The following is a 20,892-nucleotide window of genomic DNA, read 5'->3' on the forward strand; positions in this document are numbered from 1 at the left end:
CATAATTTTGGGGGGAAGTTTCCGATTACTTTTTGATTGCGTTTGCAAGATTAAAGCCTAAAGTTAATCTCTAAAAGAAAAAAATAAATTATAATTGTTAAGTTTGCAGGTTGAAACAAGTAACGTAGAAAGCAATACAAATGACGACTCAACAACAAAGGTAGATCAAATAAGAAGTGTATTAGGAAAAGGTATATTTACAGGATATTTACATAATGGTGTCAAATAAGAGAGTCTTTGCTGGAGAAACATATCTGCTCTCGGCGGCCTTCGGTGGCTTCTGGTGAACACACACTCAGACTAACTGAGTCTTCCTATTTATGTGTAATTACTATCCACATATGCAAATGAATGTGTGCCACCACAACAATAATAAAACATGTATCTGCTGGAAATAAGGGGCGATAACCGTATTGTGTCTATAAACTGAAAGTGTTGTACATTGTGTCCGTGTGTTTGCTATGTGCGAAACTACAGACTAATTTGTCTCTACAACTTTGTAAGAAATATTGCTCACTGAATGCAAAGACTAAAGAACAAGAAGCAGGAGTTATGAGGCTGGCGAAAGTAAATCCATGTTCCACTTTCTATTCTTCATCAGCATCAATGGCCATTGGCATCCATGAAACTTTTCCACTCTTGGACAACTCGTTTTTAATGTTGTTGAGTATCCACACAACCACCACAGCAGCTTGCCTGGTTGCATCAGCATCCAACCATGGAATCGGTATTGCTAATTCATATTGTATTAATAGCAAGACCAGGCCTAACCAAGTAAGGGAGCAAACCAGACATGACTTATAGATGATGAAATTCTTTAACTTAACATTCACAGGTAACATGAATTGGGAGAAATACTTTGAGCACATTGCCAACGTTGTTGTAAATAAGGTGGGCTCCCTCTACCATGCTAGAGAATTACTCACATCAGAGGGCATCCTATTTGTTTACAAAACCACCATTCTCCCATGTATGGAGCATTGTTGTCACATCTGGGTTGGTGCGTCTACCACCAGTCTCTTACTCTTAGACAGGATCCAAAAAGGAATCTCAAATGTAATAGATCCCCACACTATCAGCCAAACTCTAATCTCTGTTGCATCCCTGTGCCGGTTTTACAAGTATTTTAATGGACTATGCTCTGATGAATTTGTAGCACTTGTTCCCCTTCTACGTACATATTCCTGACTAACCCGACAAGCAGCAAAATCTCACCCCTTCACTGTTGAGATCCCTAGATGCTGGAAAACCTTCTACTCTAATAGTTTCCTCTCTTGGGCTGCTAGACTTTGGAATTACCTTTCTATTTCCTACTTTCTTGACTGTACTAACCTGTTGAAGTTTAAATGTAATGTGAACAGACATCTCGCTGCTCAACTCCTCTCAGTCTGCTGTTAGACATGATCTCAAATAGTAGCCCCTTACGTTTCAAGTGGCTATATGCCTTGTTTTTGGTGAAAAAGAGTTAAAAACAAATAGCAAAAGATAGTATATTGCAAAGAAGCAGCTTATCCTGCCTTGACAGAGTTCAAAATAGACTTTGTAGCTTAGTGGGGGGGGGGGGGCTTTTTTCTTCCCTGCAACCTCTTTTCCACAGAAGAGACATTGCGAGCCTGTCTCTGCTTTATCATTATTTTCATGGCAAGTGCTCGTCTGAGCTTCAATCTATGCCCCCCCACCTCGCCAAACTTTCACAAAAAACACTCATCTAGCCAAAACCACTATCAATAATTTCCCACACTCTTTACCTGTGCCTAAACGTAAATGCAGATTCCATGAACAAAGCTTTTTTCTTAGAACTGCATGCCTGTGGAACTCTCTTTCGATTGCCTGCTTTCCAGCTGACTACAATCTGATTGTCTTCAAGTCCAACGTAAACAAGTTCTTGATGAACCGTTCCCCTAAGTAATCCAATTTACAAAATTCCCACTACTTATGTTTACTACACTATAATCACATTAACTAATGTATACCCATTAACTCTTATCCTCGAGTGGCCTCCGGGCCTTGATAAGTGGTGATTCCTGTGTAAAATAAAAAAAAAAAAGAAGCTCATAAATGGATCTAATGGGATGGAACCTCACATTGGTATGCAGAAGGGGAGGAGTATACAGAGAATCCATTGAGTGGTAAACTCCAGAAATGTTATGCCTTCTCTGCTAATGACCCCAGGAAAACCTATTAGCAGAACGGTATGATGACAATACTTGTAAACTTGTTTTAATTGATCTGAACTAGAAAATTTTTTTCGTTTTGGGGGATGTTTAAATTTATTCTATTAAAATATTTAAATTTTTTGTTTATTAATTGTCAAAAATTGGTTTTAATTTTACTAGTATATTTTCTTTTTTTTTTATCCATTTTATATATTTTCTGTTTCTTTTTTTTTTCCGTCCATTTTATATTCCAGGTTTCATTGCAAATCAGTGAAAGCAGTTACATAACTCAGCATATTATGTTAGACGTTGGTTGTCCTTATTTGAAGTTTGAAACTGAGGTATTTTATTATCCATCTTTTTTTACATCATTAATTAGTTTTAGATTGAATTTCTCATTATTGGGTATTTATACAGTTTAATCAAGACATTAAAAAATGAAAATATTGAAAAAAAATTATATTGTATGTATCCGTTATGGATGAAGTTTTCTGGAAAATTTTTTTACTTAATTTGATCGAATAGTACTTTTTTTTTTTACAGCGGAAAAACACGTTTTTATGACAGCGTGCTGAAGGTAGCCATGTTTGGATTTTTAGAACATGTCACAGGGGATAACTCAGTCTAAAGTGCCGATCCCCCCTCCCCATGGTAAATAATAGGGTTTTTTTTGATAAAAATCAAAACATGGCTACCGTTTGATCATTATCAGAACAAATTGTTTTTTATATTATTTAATTGGAATTCATTGAGATGAGTATTATTTATTAATTTTTATTTATTGCACACAATTATCCTCATCTGAAACAACTAAAAGATGAGGATAAGTGTGAGCAATAAATAAAAATTAATAATTTGGTATTTAAAAACATGATATAAATTATGAAATTACTATAATTATTCGCAAATTCTGTTTCCTAATCTAAAATGCACTAAACATCAATGTTTTTTTTCTTTTCTCTTTGCAAAACTCAATCATGTTCTGCAGAGTAAAAAACAAAACAAAAAATTTCCACTATAAAACGAGCAAAGCAGATATCACAGAATAAATATAAAAAATTTGAAACAAAAACTTTTTATAAATTTGGATTCGGCATTGAGTCAAAAAAGGTTGATATGCCGTAAAACAAAAGCAGCCAAAACGATCCAAATTCTAAGAGTTTTTGCTATATTCATTTGATTAATTGTATAAAATTAAAAACGAATCTTTAACCTCTACACCATTAAATTATTGCTAATAATTTTCTAAGAGTGTGTATTATCTTTTTATTTATTACAGCCAACTGTGAATTTATTGAACAACGTCGGAAGGCACTAAAAATTAATAAATTGTGTTTTTGCTGTAAAAAAAAACCCTACTTGATCAAATTAAGTGATTTTTTTTTCTGGAGAACTTAATTCCATAATATATATGTACAATATAACTTTTTTTTCCCATGTTTTCATTTTTTTAATGTCTTGATTGAACTGTGCAAGTACCCTTTATTGAATTGATTGAGTAATTATGGAGAGACTGTTTGGGAAAAGTCTGAAATTCAGAAAAATTTTAAACATTTAAAAATCTTTTTACAACTAAGATATAAACGCCCCCATCCCCACCTCTAAAATCTTCTGAATATTAAAAGTATTTTTAAGAAGTTTCTTATATTCACCATTTATATGTCTTATAAAATGGATTTCAAATCAGTGTTCATTGACAAAAGTGTCAGAAAAAATTTGGAGCAGTCAATTTCAACCTTGTTTCTTCCCATTTTAGAAAATTAAAAATAAAATTATTTTAATTTAAATAAATATACTAAGACATGAAAAATAAAATAACTAAAATGTTAAAATAATTTTATTTTCAGAAAGTGAAATATGCGATGGTTGTTCCAAAAATAAAGCCTCCTATTTTTTTTAAGTTGAAGAGCTACGAAAACAGGAGTGGTACCATTAAACCATAACCCTTTGTACCCCAGAATTTATTTTTCTACAGAGTTATCACCATTCTAAATACACTTTTGCCAGAAATTCAATGATGCATCTCTGGTTCTGAAGCATATTCATGACAGGAAGTGCTTTCTTAGAGTCTCACACCATCAATATCTGCAATAGAGAGATGAAACTTGAAGTTCACTCTTTATCTGTGCCTAAACCTAAACGTAGATTCCATGAAGAAAGCTTTTTTATTAGAACTGCACGCCTGTGGAATTGTCTTCCGTTTTCCTGCTTTCCGGCTGACTACAATATGTTTGTCTTCAAGTCTAACGTAAATAAGTTCTTGATGAGCCGTTCCATATAAGTTATCAAATTTAACAAATTTTCATTACTAATGATTATTATATTGTCCAATTTCTACTGTACTCTTTAACCCTTATCCTTGAGTTGCCTCTTTGACCTTGATAATGAGTTGATACCTATGAAAAAAAAAAAAAAAAGAAAAAGTCCAATGTGAACAAGTTCTAATTGAATCGTCCCCCTAAGTAATCCAAGTTTCAAAATTCCCACTGTTTACTATGCTAAAATCACAATGACTAATGTATACCTATTAACCCTTATCCTTGAGTGGCCTCTGGGCCTTGATAAGTGGTGACACCCTTGTAAAAAAAAAAAAATAAATAAATAATAATAATAATGCACTTTTGCAGTTCCCTCTTATCCATTCTGGTGAGATAAAAAAAAATAGAAGGCATTATTTTTGGAACAGCCCTCATGGTTTTAATTTTTTTATAAAATAATATTTGAATTTATAAATATGATAAAAATATAGAGTTTTGATTTATTATAAAGTAACATTTTAATTTATAAATATGATAAAAATATGTAGTTTTGATTTTTTATAAAATAATATTTAATTTATAAATATGATAAAAATATGTAGTTTTGATTTTTTTATAAAATAATAGTTTTATTTATAAATATGATAAAAATATGTAGTTTTGATTTATTATAAAATAATATTTTGATTTATAAATATGATAAAAATATGTAGTTTTGATTTTTATGAAATAATATTTTAATTTATTAATATGATAAAAATGTGTAGTTTGATTTTTTATAAAATAATATTTTAATTATAAATATGATAAAAATATGTAGTTTTGATTTTTTATAAAATAATATTTTAATTTATAAATATGATAAAAATATGTAGTTTTGATTTTTTATAAAATAATAGTTTTATTTATAAATATGATAAAAATGTGTAGTTTTGATTTTTTATAAAATAATATTTTAATTTATAAATATGATGAAAATATAGTCTTGATTTTTTATGAAATAATATTTACTTTATAAATATGATAAAAATGTGTAGTTTTGATTTTTTATAAAATAATATTTAATTTATAAATATGATAAAAATATGTAGTTTGGATTTTTTATAAAATAATATTTTAATTTATAAATATAATAAAAATATTTAGTTTGGATTTTTTATAAATTAATATTTTAATTTATAAATATGATAAAAATATGTAGTTTTGATTTTTTATAAAATATTTTTATTTATAAATATGATAAAAATATGTAGTTTGGATTTTTTATAAAATAATATTTCAATTTATTAATATGATAAAAATGTGTAGTTAGATTTTTTTTTTAAATAATATTTTAATTTATAAATATGATAAAAATATGTAGTTTTGATTTTTTATAAAATAATATTTTAATTTATAAATATGATGAAAATATAGTCTTGATTTTTTATAAAATAATATTTAATTTATAAATATGATAAAAATGTGTAGTTTTGATTTTTTATAAAATAATATTTAATTTATAAATATGATAAAAATATGTAGTTTTGATTTATTATAAAATAATATTTTAATTTATATTTATAATAAAAATATGTAGTTTTGATTTTTTATAAAATAATATTTTAATTTATAAATATGATAAAAATATGTAGTTTTGATTTTTTATAAAATAATATTTTAATTTAAAAATATGATAAAAATGTGTAGTTTTGATTTTTTATAAAATAATATTTTAATTTATAAATATGATGAAAATATAGTCTTGATTTTTTATGAAATAATATTTACTTTATAAATATGATAAAAATGTGTAGTTTTGATTTTTTATAAAATAATATTTAATTTATAAATATGATAAAAATATGTAGTTTGGATTTTTTATAAAATAATATTTTAATTTATAAATATAATAAAAATATTTAGTTTGGATTTTTTATAAATTAATATTTTAATTTATAAATATGATAAAAATATGTAGTTTTGATTTTTTATAAAATAATATTTTTATTTATAAATATGATAAAAATATGTAGTTTTGATTTTTTATAAAATAATATTTCAATTTATTAATATGATAAAAATGTGTAGTTAGATTTTTTTTTAAATAATATTTTAATTTATAAATATGATAAAAATATGTAGTTTTGATTTTTTATAAAATAATATTTTAATTTATAAATATGATGAAAATATAGTCTTGATTTTTTATAAAATAATATTTAATTTATAAATATGATAAAAATGTGTAGTTTTGATTTTTTATAAAATAATATTTAATTTATAAATATGATAAAAATATGTAGTTTTGATTTATTATAAAATAATATTTTAATTTATATTTATAATAAAAATATGTAGTTTTGATTTTTTATAAAATAATATTTTAATTTATAAATATGATAAAAATATGTAGTTTTTATTTATTATAAAGTAATATTTTAATTTATAAATATAAAAATATAGAGCTTTGATTTTTTTATAAAATATTTTATTCATAAATATGATAAAAATATGTAGTTTTGATTTTTTATAAAATAATATTTTAATTTATAAATATGATAAAAAATATGTAGTTTTGATTTTTTATAAAATAATATTTTAATTTATAAATATGATAAAAATATGTAGTTTTGATTTTCTATAAAATAATATTTTAATTTAAAAATATGATAAAAATATGTAGTTTTGATTTTGTATAAAATAATATTTTAATTTATAAATATGATAAAAGTATAGAGCTTTGACTTTGTATGAAATAATATTTTAATTTATAAATATGATAAAAATATAGAGTTTTGATATATATATAAAAAAATAATCTTGAATTTAAATAATTGGGAGGAGAGTTCTCAATGAGATTCATTTAATATTTTTTCATATTTTCTTCCATAAAAAGAATTAAATAAATTTTAATTTATGTAAATAGATTTTAAAGAATAATTTGTTTTAATATATCTGTTTGGAAAAAAAAATATCTTTTGAGAAAAATTTTTTTATTTGATTATAATCAAAGTTTCTAAACGGAGTTCACCCTTTCTTTCCGTAAATTACTCTATCAATGAGGAGCCATTTCAGATCATCCACTGAGCCACAAATCTGTTTTTATACTTCATTTAATTTGTAACCATACAATTAATCCATACTAGAGCTCCAAATCGATTTTATGTAACCAGTTGAAACTGAGGGTTTGTTTTACAATCCACAGAGATTCAAAAAAGTGGTAAAAAAATTCAAATACAGGGTAGAACAATAAATGTGTCGCCTTAAAGAAAAAAAAAAAACTACAGCTTTATTTTTAAAATTTTATAGAAAAAATCAATTCAGGTAACTTGATTATGTAGTAGAGCTGACATCTATTCAATGTAGCTGCCTTCAGCCTCAATCACCACCTCGATATGGGTCCACTGGGAGTATGCTTTTTCACAAGCGCCAGTGGGAGCTCGGCAGATGGTGACAATCAGGCTGGTTTTGGTGTCGTTGGAGGTCATGTTGGTGATGTTCTTTATGTATGACCAAGCGAAGTAGTCCAGCAGGTTCAGGTTGGGGGACGAGCTGCGCCAGTGATAGAAGAGTATAGGTCGGGCGAGGACTCCTTCTGAAACCAAACCTAAGTTTCTTTGGACTTGTGGGCTGGCGCCGAGTTCTTCTGCCACAAGCAGGGTCTGCCAGCAGTCACCTGATTGCACCAGGGAATCACCACACTCTTCACCTCATCCAGGTACACTTTGGTGTTGGCTTTCAAGCTGACTTCAAAGATGTGAAATGGCATGATGTGACCCTCACTTGTGAAACCATACCAAAGACCATAACCATGATCAGAAACTTGGTTGAGCTGTACACTCAAGTGTTGAACCGTCCAGATTTGCATTTTGAGGGTGCTGGCAATGGTCCTGTTATCATAACTTAGTTTGGTAGAGAGCATGAGTTGTACAGTGGCACATCTCTAATCTCGCTTGTTGAACATTGTGTTACTTTCAGACATGATAGAAGGCTCCTATCATTCTTGGGATTTGTACACAACTGGCAAACTAGTAGATGGTCTGCAGCAAAAAAAGAAAACCGGTTTTCATCAAATAGAAATGGAATCATGTCATCTTTTCTATGACGATAATTTCATCGTTCCACCCTGTATATAACAAATCACTGTTACCAAAGGCAAGATAAGTTACTCTTCTATCTAGCTGGGTAGGTTTTTAGTGTTTTTACTTAAATGTAAAATGTTTATTCGGCTCAAAACACAAGCAATGTCAACTGGTATGTGACCACAAGAAAAAAATGACCACAATATATTTATTACATGTTCATTGTTGGAATTGTCAGTCAAGTATGAGGCACTTCACCCAAATTCTAGAAAAGAGGAAGAGGTTTGATTGGGATTGAAGAATGTGTTGGCTAATAGTCATGAAGTGTTACTCGTAGCAGTGGCGAATGGTAAAGAATCACTGGAAGATAAGCAGAAGTACAAGAAAAAATCAAAGCAGAAAAATTAACTGAGTTGGTAAGAATAAAACTTCATGGTCAGTTTGAGTGGGATGCTAAGGCACTATTATGTCAGGACACATGGAATTTTCTGTCTAAAGATTACTTGAAAAGAGAAATAGAAAATCTTTTATTTACTGCTCAAGAACAGGCACTAAATACAAATTTCGAGTGAGCCTGTCTTTGTTTTATCATTATTTCCAAGTGCTTGTCTGAGCTCCAATCTCTGGTCCCCCCTCACCAATCTTTCACGAAAAACACCCATCTAGCTGAAACCACTGTCAATAATTTTCCCTATTCTTTATCTGTGCCAAAATCAAAACGTAGATTCCATGAACAAAGCTTCTTTCTTAGAAGTGCACTCCTGTGGAACTCTGTTCCGTTTGCCTGTTTCCCACCTGAGTACAACTTGGATGTCTTCAAGTCCAACATAAACAAATTCCTGACGAACTGCCCCCTTAAGTAAGACACTTTATCAAATCTCCATTACTAACGATTACTGCAATATTATCCTATTGATTACTGTACATGCAATAACCCTTATCCCCGAGTGGCTTCCGGGCCTTGATAAGTGGTGACCACCATATAAAAAAAACAAAACAAAAAAACATGGAATTTTCTGTCTAAAGGTGACTTGAAAAGAGAAACAGAAAATATTTGCTGCTCAGGAACAGGCACTAAATACTAATGCAATCAATAGAAACATCTTTTGGGAAGGACCGTTGTGATAAGTGCAAATTGTGTGGAGTAATTCTTGAAACAGTGTCACACATTGTTAGTGCGTGTACAAACATCGCCATAACAAAGTATGTGTAGATTTGCATTAGAGTTTGTGTCAAAAGTTTGGAATGAAATTTACAAACAAGTGGTTCCAACATCAGCCAGAAACAGTAGTGAAACATGAGGATGTTAGGGTTCTCTGGGACTTCATGGTTCACTAGCGCCGAGAGATATTTTACAGGAAACCAGATATTGTAGTTTGAACAAAAAGACTAATGACTGCCAAATTATTAACAAGTCATACCGCCACTTGGACGTAAGGGCTACTATTTAGGATCATGTTTAGAGGATGTATAGGTATGAGTTATTTATTCCTGACAACATGAGTCAACCAGTGGTGATCTCCCCTGAATAGGAAGTAACCAGTGATGATCTCCCCTGAATAGGAAGTAACCAGTGGTGATCTCCCCTGAATAGGAAGTAACCAATGGTGATCTCCCCTGAATAGGAAGTAACCAGTGGTGATCTCCTCTGATGTCTACATATATATCACAGACGTGGGCGCAAACATTGACATTTTGTGTTGAACTCAGCTGGAAGGATACATTTTTCCACTTTACATTACCATAACAGAGGAGATGAGTGAGATGTTAGTTTAAGTTACATTTAAACTTCTGCACATCAGTACAGCCAAGGAAACAGGTAGCAGGAAGGGAATTCCAAAGTCTAGCTGTTTGAGGGGAAAAAACTAGTTGTCTGCAAGCTGAACACGGCTTCTGGCAATATGCTTCATGATACAGTGATCTCAACATCTATCTCTCTCCCATGGTGGAATGATGTTTTTTTACTCATGTTCACCCCAAACAAGGCATATCGCCACTTGGACGTAAGGGGCTACTATTTGAAACCATGCCTAGGAAAGATTAACAAGATGTTGGTTTACGTTATATTTAAACTTTTGCATATCAGTACAGTCAGGGAAGCAGGTAGCAGTAAGGGATGTCCAAAGTTTAGTTGTTTGAAAGAAGAAGCTGTTAAAGTAGAAAGCGTTTGAGCATTCAGGGATCTCAACAGTGAAGGGGTGTGATTTTGTTGCTAAGCGAGTTTATCGGGATATGTATGTCGAGGGGGCACAGCACAAGTGCAACAAGTTCATCAGAGCATATTTGGCCAATCAATTTCATTTGAAGTAAGTAAACCGACTCATTTGGCATAAATATTAGGATGTTCACTAATGGGCCAGGAAATCAGGGTTCATTCTTCAGTCAGATCATAAACTTAGCATTATTAGGGGAGGATTAAGGGTAAATGGAGTAACCCAGGTAAAAGAGTGGCACTTTCCCTTACATCATAGTACCTTGGGTTGTTTTTGACAGTACTCTTGCAGAATTTGACCTGGATAGTTGGGATTTTTCATCAATTATGGTTTGAGCTTGACCAGCAGTCATCAACCGAGCAAAGTAATAGCTGCAGACAAATTTCAAAACAAACAAACTGGAAAAAAATAGAAATACTATAAATAAAAAATGACAAAAACCTACTGTAAATTTACTGAATATATGTAAATTGTTAGGTGAAAGTACAGTTTTTTTTTTTTTTAAATTTACATTTTTAATTGATGTTTTTTTGAAGAAATTGGCAGTAAACATTTACTTTTTATAAACAGAAGTTTTTTATAAGAAAAGGTAATCATTTTAAGGTGAAAGTACAGAAAAGTTTTTTTCAAGAAAATTTACAAATTATTTTTATCAACAAATGTTAAATAAATAAACAGAAAAAATACCCTCTCATCATCCAAAAAATAATTAAAAAACTACATTTTTTATACAAAAAACAAACAAACAAAATATCGATTTAGCATTTCAACATTTGAAAAAAACTCAGCTTAATCTGATGATTGCCAGTCAAGCCCAAGCCATAATTGACAGAAAATCCCGAGGATCCAAATCAAATTCTGCAAAAGTACCTCCTTGACTATGGTCAACTACTTTAGTAAGTAGGTAAGAATGAGATTCAAGAGGGAAAGAGATATCCCAGAGATTTTATTTTTTCATTAGTCATTCTCATCTTTGTTAAACATTTGAAAAAATGGCTATCATTATTTCTTCTTTCAGGTTGCTTGGCATGAAAACCATAAATTCCTGAAAGTGGAATTTCCTTTTAATATGACAACAACAAAAGCCACGTATGACATCCAATACGGATGGCTTGAAAGACCAACTCACTCAAATACATCCTGGGATTCAGCACGTTTCGAAGTAAGTATTCAAATTTATATCTTACTAACAAGAACTACCCAGTAGCATTGCCTGGATGTCAAATATTTTAAAACAATTATTTATTTATTAGAAGTATGCGTGACAAATTGGGGCACAACTGACATTCTACAAATTATTTGTTTACTAGGAGTATGCATGAAAAATTGGGCCACAACTGACACTCTACAAATTATTTGTTTACTAGAAGTATGCATGACAAATTGGGCCACAACTGACACTCTACAAATTATTTGTTTACTAGGAGTATGCATGACAAATTGGGCCACAACTAACATTCTACAAATTATTTATTTACTAGAAGTATGCATGACAAATTGGGCCACAACTAACATTCTACAAATTATTTATTTACTAGAAGTATGCATGACAAATTGGGCCACAACTAACATTCTACAAATTATTTATTTACTAGAAGTATGCATGACAAATTGGGCCACAACTAACATTCTACAAATTATTTATTTACTAGAAGTATGCATGACAAATTGGGCCACAACTAACATTCTACAAATTATTTATTTACTAGAAGTATGCGTGAAAAATTGGGCCACAACTAACATTCTACAAATTATTTATTTACTAGAAGTATGCATGACAAATTGGGCCACAACTTACATTCTACAAATTATTTATTTACTAGAAGTATGCGTGACAAATTGGGCCACAACTAACACTCTACAAATTATTTATTTACTAGAAGTATGCATGACAAATTGGGCCACAACTAACACTCTACAAATTATTTATTTACTAGAAGTATGCGTGACAAATTGGGCCACAACTAACACTCTACAAATTATTTATTTACTAGAAGTATGCGTGACAAATTGGGCCACAACTAACACTCTACAAATTATTTATTTAATAGAAGTATGCATGACAAATTGAGCCACAACTAACATTCTACAAATTATTTATTTACTAGAAGTATGCGTGACAAATTGGGCCACAGCTAACATTCTACAAATTATTTATTTACTAGAAGTATGCGTGACGAATTGTGCCACAACTAACATTCTACAAATTATTTATTTACTAGAAGTATGCGTGACAAATTGGGCCACAACTAACACTCTACAAATTATTTATTTACTAGAAGTATGCGTGACAAATTGTGCCACAGCTAACATTCTACAAATTATTTATTTACTAGAAGTATGCGTGACAAATTGGGCCACAACTAACACTCTACAAATTATTTATTTACTAGAAGTATGCGTGACGAATTGTGCCACAGCTAACATTCTACAAATTATTTATTTACTAGAAGTATGCGTGACGAATTGTGCCACAGCTAACATTCTACAAATTATTTATTTACTAGAAGTATGCGTGACGAATTGGGCCACAACTAACATTCTATAAATTATTTATTTACTAGAAGTATGCGTGACAAATTGGGCCACAACTAAAATTCTACAAATTATTTATTTACTAGAAGTATGCATGACAAATTGGGCCACAACTAACATTCTACAAATTATTTATTTACTAGAAGTATGCATGACAAATTGGGCCACAACTAACATTCTACAAATTATTTATTTACTAGAAGTATGCATGACAAATTGTGCCACAGCTAACATTCTACAAATTATTTATTTACTAGAAGTATGCATGACAAATTGAGCCACAACTAACATTCTACAAATTATTTATTTACTAGAAGTATGCGTGACGAATTGTGCCACAGCTAACATTCTACAAATTATTTATTTACTAGAAGTATGCGTGACGAATTTGGCCACAACTAACATTCTACAAATTATTTATTTACTAGAAGTATGCATGACAAATTGGGCCACAACTAACATTCTACAAATTATTTATTTACTAGAAGTATGCATGACAAATTGAGCCACAGCTAACATTCTACAAATTATTTATTTACTAGAAGTATGCATGACAAATTGAGCCACAACTAACATTCTACAAATTATTTATTTACTAGAAGTATGCATGACAAATTGGGCCACAACTAACATTCTACAAATTATTTATTTACTAGAAGTATGCGTGACGAATTGGGCCACAGCTAACATTCTACAAATTATTTATTTACTAGAAGTATGCATGACAAATTGGGCCACAACTAACATTCTACAAATTATTTATTTACTAGAAGTATGCATGACAAATTGAGCCACAACTAACATTCTACAAATTATTTATTTACTAGAAGTATGCATGACAAATTGGGCCACAACTAACATTCTACAAATTATTTATTTACTAGAAGTATGCGTGACGAATTGGGCCACAGCTAACATTTTACAAAGCGTCCATTCACCTCTGCATGAAGTATTGTTGCCACATCAGGGCTGGTACATCTGCCACTAGTTTCTTGCTCTTAGAATCCCAAAAAGAGTCGCCAATCTAATAGGTCCCACACTATCAACCAAACTCCAATCTTTGTCCCATCACCACAATGTTGCATCCTTGTGTTTGTTTTATAAGTATTTTAATGGAATGTGCTCCGACAAACTTGAAGCATTTGTACTCCCTTAACATAAAAATCCCACCCTACACTGTAGAGATCCCTAGATGTTGGAAAGCCTTCTAATGTAATAGTTAATTCCCTTGAACTGCTAGACTTTGGAATTCCTTCCCAGGTCCCTGCTTCCCTGGCTGTACTGACATGCAGAAGTTCAAGTGTAGTGTGAACAGACATCTTGCTGCTCAACTCCCTACATATTGTCCTTGTAGATTTAGTCCCAAACAGTAGCCTCTTACATCCAGGTGGTACTGTGTCTTGTTTAGAGTAAAATAACAGTAAAAAAAATATCATAAAATAATGGAACCAGTAACGACACTAACACTATGCAGGTTTAACCAGCTTCCTCCAAAGGAGTATGAAATTCACCAGTGATCCTCAGTAACATTTATATCCCCATTAGGGAAGACTAGCCTGGGTGCCCGGCATTGACCGGGTGTTTGGAGGTGTTGTTGAGAAAAAAAAAAAGTGGTAGTAGGCAGGTAGGCTCGAACCCGTGATGTGACGGTGGAAAAGAAAGTGAAAGAAAATCCGATGTCTCCATGACGCGACCAGAATTCAAAAGCATTGGAATTAACTGAAGTCAATCCAACGGTGATGGTGACTTGCTTAAATGTTGATGAAAAAAATTGACCCCTCCTTGCACAAAACAGCTGAGTTTAAGGTGAAGAAATTAATGTTTTTGACCAATTTTTCAATATTTGTCGTCCGAGACATCAAGCTTCAAAATGATACTGACCTTGTTAGGATCCGTTGCCTCTGTTGAAAGTTTTTGCGAGACATAAAAACATACATACATACATACAAACAGACAGGTGAGATTTATATTATAGACTAGCAGGGGACCCAGCATTGCCCGGGCGTTTAGAGGTGTGTGTGCTCGGGGGGGGGGGGGGTAAATCAAAACAAAAGAATAAGTGAAGTAATCACCCTGTTTAAATATTATATATAAAAAAAAATGTTAAAACTTAAAAAAATCGAAAAAAAAAAAAACTAACGTAAGGCAAACGAACGATGTTAAAATTTCTTAAAATCAGAAAAACAAAAACAAAAAAAGAAAAGTCAAATGTGATGGAAAAAAAAAACTTCTTAAAAAAATCTGAAAAATAAAAACAAAAAAACATAGAACGTGAAAAATGGCTTAAATAACCCTTTTTCAATATTAAACCTTTAAAAATCGAAAAAAAAAAGAAAAAAGACACCTCACACCACGATTCAAACTTACAATCTTTAGATAATGACGCCGACCTCTAATCAAGTGAGCTAAGAGGACGTTAACAAAATTGTTTTTTTTTAATATTTAAACTAAATCATATTCCGACGTCATTTGCGCATGTGTAAAAGCCATCTTGTCATGAGAGGATGGTTTTTGCTGCCCCCATCCCTGTGCAAAAATGGCTAGTTTAGGGTGAAGGAATGAATGTTTTGGGCCAATTTGTCGATATTTGCAGGGCGAAGGTTCGAGCTTGAAATGATACCTATTTGGTGAAAATCCGTGGCCTGTGTCGAAATTTTTTGCGAGACATACAAACACACATACATACATACATACTGTTACAAACAGCCACCTCGACATCAAGTACTGTTTTAGTATTCTATTAGTAATATATAGTAGATATTTGATTCACATGTTCTAACTGAACGGGAATCCACTCAAAGCCTAGTATTAAAATCAGTCTGGAGAGATTCTCTTTCCTTGGCTGAGGACAGAGAGAGTGACATATGACGGCGGAACAGTTACTACACCGCGATCCAATCTCGGAAGCAGAGGAAAAAACCCACTACGGATTTCATCACCCACGGAGGAAGAGAGAGGGAGAGAAAAAAGGAAAAGAGAAACAGAGACCGAGGGAGTTGAAAAACGTTCGGTCAACGTTAGCACCAAACACCTCCCACCTCCTCCAATATGAAGGCAAGGGACAGGTCGTCCTACGGTCAACGCACGCAGTGACCGCACCGTGCCAAGAAGCAGAATAAGGAATCAGAACATGATTTCGTCAGTTCTATTTTTAGAATCAAGGGGCGAAAAAAACAGAAAGGAAATATAATAATTCCCTCGTGCGAAGAGTTGTGAAAAAAAGTTTGACCGCGTAAAACGTGTTCTGGACAACGAAAGCGATGTCACATTTCCGAAGTTGGCAAAGACGGAAAAAAAAAGATCTCTGAATTAATCCCTCGATCAAGCTATTTTGGATAACCCAAAACGGATGCCGACAGGCATGTTTAAAAGAAAAGTATTGAACTGTAAGTGAAAAAAAAAACAAATTTTACTTTCTTTCTCTGTCGGACTGGAGATCGGATTTTTCTCTCGTGTGGACTGGTTGCTGCCGTTTACCTTTGGTCTTTCTGTTATAGGATTCTCTTTCAGTTAGTATGTTAAAAATATTCCCTAATCCCATTAGCTTTGAATATATTTGTTTTTGTTAAATCTTTCTTTCCCCTTATCATTAATAAATTTAGTTTTATATGATTTGAAAGTGTTTGTTTTGTTATCTCTTGCAAATCTTATTGTGTTCGATTTTTGTGTTCATTTTGTATCCGCATGTCTCACAGAAAATAATTGTTGTTTCATTTGTTTCAAAGGAAATCTGGGACCTACGAACATACTCCTACTGCAGAAGATTTGTTTGCCTGTGATAAGCGTTTGCTATCCATAAATGCCCATCCATACCCCTGTGTTTGCATATTTTATTGTTATACTAGCGAAGGGTACCTGGCGTTGCCCGGGTGTTTGTAGGTGTGTTTGAAAAAAACCCGTGAAAAAAAACTGAAGCCTTGATGCGCAGTTGGAAAATAGTAAAGTGTGAAAAAAAAAACAGGTGCGCGTTTTTGATTGACGTGACGGCGATAGGTATTCAGCAGTTAGCATTTTGTGCGGGACAGTTTTTAATGAGGTCAATAAATCGATTTGTTTGTTTTTAAAAACCCGCTCCCTGTTTATTAGGGGGAGCGTCTCGTCTCGAAATGAAAGCTACCGTCTGATATGACGAAGTCGACATTGACCAAACGTTACTTAGCTCTCTAGAGACCACTGGCTTTCGGCCAGTAGGTATTTATTTGCTTCCCCACTGAGCAAATTAGGCACAAGGCCGTTTTTTAATGTGGAGAGAGAGGGAAGGGGGAGGGAAAAGGGGGACCAGCTCCCGAGAGGTGGGAAATGGGAGCTGGTTAAGCACTGTTGGTATGAAGGGTTGCCCCTACATTGACCAAGGTCAGATATGTGGGGTTACCCCCACATATGGTCTGTGCTGGTCTTTGCTTGCAGCATCTGTCAGAACAGATACTACACTTTGATCTTGTCGCCCGCGCCCCGTAGGTATTTATTTGCTCCCCCACTGAGCAAATTAGGCACAAGGCCAATTTTTAATGTGAGGTGTGAAGGGAGGGGAAGGAAAAAAGGGGACCAGCTCCCAAGAGGTGGGAAATGGGAGCTGGTTAAAGGTCAGGTATGTGGGGTTGCCCCCACATCTGGTCTTTGCTTGCAGTATCTGTCGGAACAGATAATACACTTTGATCTTGTCGCCCGGGCCCCGGAGGGCGCGCGTGCAAGTGGCTTTCGGCCAGTAATTAGAGTCGAGTTTCGCTTTTTATATACCGAAAATCGAATGTAACGCGTGCCGATGCGAGAAATGTGGAATAATTAACGTTTGAAAGTCAATAAAATTAAATAGACAGGCGAGCTCCGTGGTTAAGTTTGAGATATTACAATTTATAGATGATATAAAAAGTTTTAAGAAGTTGTGAAGCGAGCGATCGCTTCTCTGAAAGAAGCCTTTTGTGGACATCGAGGAAAAGCATACATACATACATACATACATTTTCGCTTTTATATATATAGATATAAATATTGCCCCGGCCTGTATGTAACAATACATACATACATACATACATACATACACACACACATTTTCGCTTATATATATATATAGATAACTGACACTAGGTTTTTGTCACTCTTGCAGGGAGGTGTCGATGACCTCCTACATACAATGCCTGGAATTTCCAAATTGGTCACCCATCTGGTACTGACCAGGCTCAATGTTACTTAACTTTAGTAATTTAATGGGAACCAGTGTGTCAACATGATTATTCAGTATGCATAAAATAATAGAACACTTTGTTAAGGTTTTATTCTTCAAAATAAGTCCATCTAAGTTTGCGTCTTGTCTCTATGAATGACCAAAAAAGACAAAAAAAAAACAAAACTATTCTACTTCAAGCATGAGCAAATATAATACATGTGCTACACTTGGGATGTATTTGTAAATGTCATGAGTCCATGTGAAGGTAGACAATCAAAATTAAATCAATCTATTGCGAATGACGTATTTGCAAATAGAGTGTTACCATAACAACCATGATCAGCATTTTTGTCTTTGGAATCAATCTGTAAATCATATCTCACTTAAAAAAAAAAAGTACTTGTACAGTTTAATCAAGACATTAAAAAATGAAAATATCGAGAAAAAAAAGTTCAAATTGTACGTATTCGTTATGGAATTAAGTTCTCCGAAAAAAAATTTCACTTAATTTCATCAAGTAGTTTTTATTTTACAGCAAAAAAAAAAAAAACAATCTGTTATGATACCGAACAAAAGGTTCGATTTTTAGTAAGAAAAGCTAGTATTAAAGATGGGGAGGGAGTGTCGGCGCGTTAACTGGACTTATCTCCCGTGGCGTTTCTAAACTCCAAATAAAAATTAAGAAAAAATCCAAGATGTCTGCCTTCAACGCACTGTCATAAAAACATGTTTCTCCACTGTAAAAAAAAGAAACTACTCGATCAAATGATGAAATTAAGTGAATTTTTTTTTTGAGATCTTCATTCCATAACGGATACGTACAATATAACCTTTTTCGATATTTTCATTTTTTAATGTCTTTAATGTGTTTTAAAGTACCCCAAAAAATAATTTTTAGAGGTAAGGGAGATAACTCCCTAAAATGATAAAGTTTACAAAATAATGTGCTCAAGTTGCTCATAGTGTTGCCTGTTATCTAATGCTATCAGATCAGGCTGTCTAAAGATAATGGTTCCCTGACCTAAAATGCACCAAACGTTTATGTTATTGTTTTTTTTCCCTTTCCCTTTACAAAACTCAATCATCTTCTGCAAAGTCAAAAACAAAAACATTTTTTTCTACAAAATAACCAAACTGAACCGTGTAGCATAAAAACTTTTTTCTGAAATTACTAGATTTGGCATTAAATGGCTCAAAAAGGGTTGATATGCCATAAATCAGAACAACCAAACCAAATACCATGAATAAATATTTGAAGACATTTAGAAGCATAAAACCTTTTACCAAAATTACCCAAACTGATTGATCTGCCATAAAACAAAACAATCAAAAATCAATCACAATACTGCCTAGACTATAGATTCCTCTAGAAAACTATCACTTAGAACTAACTGCCCGGTTGTAAAATATGTTTAAATATGATATTTTAATTTGTCCAGATTTCGTAGATATTATTATAGAGTCATGATTTCAAAAGTAAAAAAAAAGTATTTGGGTGCCATCAGCTAGAATTGAAACCAAAAGCAAAACTGTAGCATTCAAAGCTGGTGACGTTACCACTGTACCAAGTGACACACATATGAACTGATTAAAAATAAACTGAGATGAACGTACAAAATGTATAACAATATTTTCAATTTTTACCCCTTTTTTACCCCCTTTAAAAACTATTTTAACCGACTAAAGATCCATAAAGAATCCAATCATTTGAGGCCCTTAGCGTAGCTCTGCAACTTTTAGTTTCGGAGGAGATAGAGTTTGAAAATATGGAGACAGACATACAGACATAGTGAGTTTTATGAATTAGATTTAGCAAGCACTTTATCCACATGGACCCATGCCACAATGGATGAAGTGTTAAGTATGAATCACTCTTAAACCAATGAACCAATCATTATGAATTATGGAATATATATTCTAGGTAACATGGTAAACAATACTGCCACATTTTTTTGCAAATTTGACCATTTGTGGTGTGTGTACCCCCCCCCCACACACACATGCATATTGGCTATACTTGTCATAGATAATATATTTTAAAACCCTTTCAAATAGATTGGTATCATATTACTTTTTTTGATTGAACTGTTGTTCTCATCTTGAGTGTTATTTGTGCAACATTTTGGTCGGTGTAGCCTTGCACAAATAACATTCAAGACGAGAACAATAGTCGGATCAAAACAATATAAACAATCAAACAAAAAAAAAAAAAATCTTTTGAATGGTTATGAATTTCTAGTGAAATATGGTGGTTGTTATTGTTTTTCATTCCAGGTATGTGGTCATAAATGGGCTGACCTCTCTCAATATGGCCTTGGTGTGGCTGTACTTAATGACAGCAAGTATGGCTATTCGGCATTTGAAAATGTGCTGCGGCTTTCTCTGTAAGTAGAAGAATAATTAAGCAAAAAAAAAAAAATGAAAATTTTTTTTGTTTTGTTATTAATTTTGTATTTATATTTTCAGTTGAAATAATTTTTCATGAGTGAATTTTCACGTGAA

At 32.2% G+C, this 20,892-nt stretch overlaps 1 protein-coding gene across 2 annotated transcripts in view; it reads left to right on the forward strand.

The window, feature by feature from the left end:
* The window catches only part of LOC145285839 (alpha-mannosidase 2C1-like), a 166,111-nt gene that overhangs the window by 127,089 nt on the left and 18,130 nt on the right, over positions 1-20,892 (forward strand). For both annotated transcript variants that reach the window (XM_080134279.1, XM_080134278.1), the window contains exons 25-27: positions 2,411-2,497; positions 11,710-11,853; positions 20,665-20,774. In XM_080134279.1, coding sequence (XP_079990405.1) covers positions 2,411-2,497; positions 11,710-11,853; positions 20,665-20,774 — 341 coding nt within the window. The remainder of the gene's footprint in view (positions 1-2,410; positions 2,498-11,709; positions 11,854-20,664; positions 20,775-20,892) is intronic.

The sequence above is a fragment of the Euprymna scolopes genome, chromosome 10 (assembly GCF_053919585.1).
Source record: "Euprymna scolopes isolate OS-2025 chromosome 10, ASM5391958v1, whole genome shotgun sequence".
Taxonomy (NCBI): domain Eukaryota; kingdom Metazoa; phylum Mollusca; class Cephalopoda; order Sepiida; family Sepiolidae; genus Euprymna; species Euprymna scolopes.